The 5021-nt window shown below is 52.2% G+C and overlaps 1 protein-coding gene across 1 annotated transcript; it reads right to left on the bottom strand.

Annotated features, from left to right (window-relative positions):
- Nucleotides 1-309: 309 nt before the first annotated feature.
- DMRT2 (doublesex and mab-3 related transcription factor 2) lies at nt 310-4684 on the bottom strand. The gene is made up of 4 exons (XM_015848924.2): nt 4535-4684; nt 3798-4151; nt 3591-3693; nt 310-2125 (listed from the first exon to the last, which is right to left on the bottom strand). The coding sequence occupies exons 2-4, from the start codon at nt 4131-4133 to the stop codon at nt 1101-1103; spliced, it is 1464 nt and encodes a 487-aa protein (XP_015704410.1). The 5' UTR covers nt 4134-4151; nt 4535-4684; the 3' UTR covers nt 310-1100.
- Between the last annotated feature and the right edge of the window lie 337 nt (nt 4685-5021).

Here is a 5021-nt window from a genome sequence, read left to right as displayed (position 1 = left end):
GTTCAGAATGTTTGCATTGAGTTCAGTCACAGTGAGAGCTGTAACATAGCACCAAGGGCACCTTGGTTTCCTGGGTAAACTCTACTGCTTTCTTTCTATTCCCCCTGCAAAAGGGCCTAGAATTGCTAAACTGAGAGATTGTGACTTGACTTCTCACTAGCAATAAGGATTCTGTGCACCATTTTAACAGTCATTCCAATTATCACAGCTTGAGACTCTCCAACTACGGCAGGTCAGAGGTGAATGTTTTTAGAATGCAAATATTCTGAGGAGTGGAAACCCAGAGGAAAAGTCAGCCAAAAACATCTATTCAAAATAAAGACATTTATTCAAAAAAATTGAATTTAAAAAAGCAGACTTTTTATTCAAAAACTCGCCCAAAAAAACTCATTATCCCCAAAAGACTCAAAAAACCCCAAAAGCTCATTATCCCCAAACACAGTCTACCCAGTAAGTCTTTGCTTTACAAACAGAAGATTTTGTAGAGAGGTATGGACTAAGTCAGACTGTACACTAGTGAGCACTTCACCTTCAGATCGAGAACAGCATTCAAAAACTGATGCAAATTTCACTTAATAACAAAAGTCTTCCAATTCATACTAGCTTACATATACCGTTAAGTACTGGAAGGTGAAAGCTGGGTGACCACATACCCCAACAAAATAACTCAGTACATCGGTACCAGCCCACAAAGGCATAGGTGCATTCTGACAGCAGAGCACACTTGCCTGCAAGAGACTAGAGACACAACTAAGATCAGGGGATATTATTGGCAGAGGAAAGAAAATATGTTTTTGCAGGTAAACTCATTTTATTGAGTGGTCTGAAGTTCTGCTTAAAAGAACACTACAGTCTGTATGTGCCGTTTCAAATTTTAACAAAAAAATAAATTCACTTTTCTTCTGGAAACATGCATATTTATGTACGACATTTTGAGGGAAAACAAAAAGAAAGAATTACCATTTACAGCAGAAACTCCTCTTTAAAAATCTTTTAAGAGAAAAGGTGGGCAGTAGTAATTCTGCAGAAGGCAAAGCATACAAGCTCTCTACACTGATGTTGCAGTTAATTCACTGGGAGACATCAGCCTCTGCACAAGGTCATTTAAGGATGGATTCAACTGAAAATGACAGTGGCTCAGCTGCTGAAAGTTTTGTTGTGGCCTGTTTGGGTCCAAAGAAGTCTTTTGCACATTTATCTATAGTAAACTTGTACTTCTGGTTCTCCTTAATGCTTAACTCCCTGTATTTCTTAGATGCTTCTTCAAAAGTCTCTTTCATAAACGATGCTCTCAGCTCTGCTCCCGATTTGTCTGGAAATGTCTGTGGGAACAGAGACTGAAATGGATTATATTTGATAGGTGGAGCGGGCTTGGCTGTGTCTTTGCTGACTTTGCTCAATGCCTGCTCTTGAGGAGCAAGAGAATCCTTATCGGAGATCTGAGAGAAAGTCCTTTTTGGAGGAGAGAAAGCTGACCTTTCACGAGCCTCCTGGGGAAGGCACGGCATCTCGCTGCATGCCTGCTGGATGTCAGGTGTGTGGGTCAGGAGGAGTGGATTCTCCAGTTTCGGAGACATGATGTCCTGCTCAGTGTTTGGACACTCTGTGCTTTGTGCCACCTTGGCGTCCCAGCCTGCCCCTGGTTTGAGAGCTTGGACAGTGGTAGCATTCAGCAGGCACTGCTGGTAGAGGAGAGCATCGCTAATGGGGCCACACTTCGGCCACACTAAGAACCTGGAAGGCAGGGGATACTGCCTGTAGGTAGTAGCTACGCTGACATTGGAAGAAATAAGTTCCATGTTGCCAGATCCCGAGTACTGCATAGTTAGATCAAGGCATGTTGGTAAGAAATTGCAGAACTCCTTGCTGGGAGCATCAACCTGAGCAGGGCTGAAGGCAGTTTTGTACGCACTGTATTCTGCTCCGTGCACCATGCGGTTCGGGAGGAAGAGGGCAGCTGCTTGTGTAGCTTCCATCATCTCTCTTTCTTTGTACTCTCTTTCTAGCATAATGTTCTCCAACTCTTTATCAGCAAAAGCCCGTCTCTTTCTCATCCTGTCACTTACAGGGGGTGGCAAAGGTGAATTTCCTCCCAGGTAAGCGTCTGCTGGAATAGGACGGTAACCTAAAACAACAAACCAGCATTAGGAAAGGAACCATGCAGGAGAAATATGACAGCTGTGTTTGCACACAGGCTCCCTTCAGAGTCTGCCCGCCAGGCACAGAGCACATTCTGCAGACCCTGTGCAGCTCCTACCCTCATCATCGTGCCACCTCGGCTGTGCTCCCTGCACCCTCAGGCAAGTCCCTTCCCCACTCCCTGCATGCAGAGAAGCCAGCCCTGCTGCTCTACCCCACATCTTCTCCCCCAGAGCTAGCTGAGCAGACATTTACAGTGGCCATCGAAAGCAGCAGGCTGAAAAAAGGCAATACTCTGCCATGCATTATGATCAGTACTGAACCACGCAGCTTAATAATGCAGTATTTTTAATAAACATGGGAAGTACTCAAATATCCCACCTATTCAGAACTGAAGTAGTTCATTAATAAAACAAATATCCAGTACATTCAGCTAACTCGATTAATTTAACATAACTGACACGGTCCAATCCTGTTCACTCTACACAGCAAGGTTAACCCTATTGAATTATGAAACTGATTACAAGAGTAAGGAGAGGACTTTTTGCCTGTATTCAGTCCCACTCCTCTCACACATTTCCCCATTGCCAAGGAAGATGTATCTATACCTATGGCTGCTGCCATTCCTATTCTCTAAAGATGAATCACTATGATCATACTGTTACAGATGGTAGAAAATTCCAAGGAGAACTAGGAGAAAAGAAAAAGAAAGTTAAGATAAATACAGGAAAAGATAGATTTATTTTTTTAAAAGAATGAATTGTAGGAGAACATTAGAGAGAGGTTTAACAGGACAGAACTGCAACCACACTTGCACAAAAAAAAGAGCTTTCTATTCTGAAAAAATTACGAATAAAATAAAAAGAACTGTAATGATCACAAGGCTACAAGGCTACAATTTGGAAAATAATTAAAGAAGCCACAGAAATAAACTGTGGCTTGACCCGAAGTGACAGAGAGGACAAAATATATATACACTCATTACAACATCTTGTTTCTGCGGCTGACATTTTCAGCAGGAAAAAAAATCTGAGCAGCCTGCCGTGCCTATCTCACTATCGGTAACGCAGTAAACAGAGCTGCTGCATTGAGCTTTCCCTTCAGAAAGAAAGCTGTTTGATTTACTCATTTGCTGATGTATTCATCAAATGGATCCAATGCCGCAAATGAGTTGCCCGGCACCGCGGAACACTGTTGGGTACTCATGTAAAAAGAATGTCGGCTTGTAACACTAACTCTCAAATTTCAGATTACCGCCGCTAACATTTCAGGCATTATTTGGAGGGGAGAACTGAGGTTCTGCCGCGCCGATTCCACCCACGTAGCGCGGGAGCCGCCGAGGAGTCCGACGGCACCGTGCCGGGGCAGCACAGGGGCCGCGCTGCGATACTTCGGGAGAGACAGCCCCGCCAACTTCAGCCGCGCTCGCGGCTCGGTGTCGCCGGACCTACCTTCCAAGATGCTCTTGGCCAGCAGGCTGGGCGTCCGGACGTGCCTCTGGTACACTGCTTTGCGCTCCAGGCTCGCTTGCTTCCCGGCCAGACCCTTCTTGTCCTAGAAGAGCGTGCGGGCGGCGCCGTCAGCCGGGGCTGCCCGCCCGATCCCGTCCCGTCCCGACCGCCTCGTCCCGTCTGCCCGACACGACCGCCCCTCCTCACCTCGGTTGCCTGCTGCCGGCGCAGTGCCACCTGCGCGGCCATCACCCGCTGCCGTTCCACCACCAGCAGGCAGTTTGCGCACTGGCAGTCGCGCCAGCGGCAGAACCGCTTGTGGCCCTTCAGGCACGACACCACGCCGTGGTTGCGGCACCGGGCGCACTTAGGCGTGCGGCTCAGCTTCCGCGGCTCCCCGCCGCCGCTCCGCCTTGGCACCGCTGCCGCCTCCTCGCCTTCCTCCTCTTCCTCCTCTCTCGGTGCGCCGGGGCCCTCGGCAGCCTCCCCCTCCAGGCTCTCCACGTCGATTTCCCACTCGCCCGCGGCGCGTCCTTCTGCCATGGCTGTTCCGCGCCGCAGCTGCAAGAGAAGGGATAGGCTGCCCGCCCACGATCGGACAGGCACGGCGCGACCCGGTGCTTCCCCTCTTTGCCAGGTGCTTCCCCTCTTTGCCCCGTGCCCCGGAAACCGCGGGGCTACCCTGAGCTTCCTCGACGGCCGCTGCCCCGAGAACCGTGTACCACCCTGAGCGCATCTTCCGCGGTGAGAAGGTCGGGGAGAGAGAGGGAGGAACAGCCCCGGAGCGGCCGCGGGATGGCAGCCCCTGCGGGCTCCTGCAAGGCGGACGGACGCGGGGTTCTGGAGCTCCACTGCCCCAGCGGCCGCGGGCTCTGCGCCCGCATAATGGCACCGGGAAAGCGATGTCTCCGAACTCCCATCCTGACCGCAGCCAAGGCTCTTACCCAAGTTCGATGCCCCAGGTCGGCAGGCCAAGCGCCGGGCTCCCGCGGGTCGCCACGCCGTCCGGTGACACCAGTGGGTTCTGGAGGGTGAGGGCAAAGTGGGCGCTGCCGCCTCCAATGGCACCGGGACCGCAACCGCTTCGCCGCGCCGCTGCGGCCCCGCCGCGTTATCAGCGCCGTCCGCAGCGCACCGCACCGCCCATCGAGCCCGCTCAGCGCGGCCGCCGCCGCCCTCATTGGCCCGAGCCGCCGCCGCCGCCCCGCCCCGCCCCGCCGCTCGCCTGCCAGCCACCGCGCGTGGGTGCGACGGGCGTGGGGGGGCGCGGGGACGCGCGTGGGGGTGGCGCGGAGGGGAGCAGGACGGCGGCAGTGGCGGGTGCGGGTCGTGAGCATGGGGCGAACGGGAGGAGGAGAGGAGGAGAGAGAAGAGTGACGCGCGTGGGGGGTGACAGACGCACGCCAGCCCACAGGGAGTGCGGAGGGGGGA

Source organism: Coturnix japonica, chromosome Z, assembly GCF_001577835.2.
Source record: "Coturnix japonica isolate 7356 chromosome Z, Coturnix japonica 2.1, whole genome shotgun sequence".
Classification (NCBI taxonomy): Eukaryota; Metazoa; Chordata; class Aves; order Galliformes; family Phasianidae; genus Coturnix; species Coturnix japonica.
This window is presented reverse-complemented; position numbering and strand designations above follow the sequence as displayed.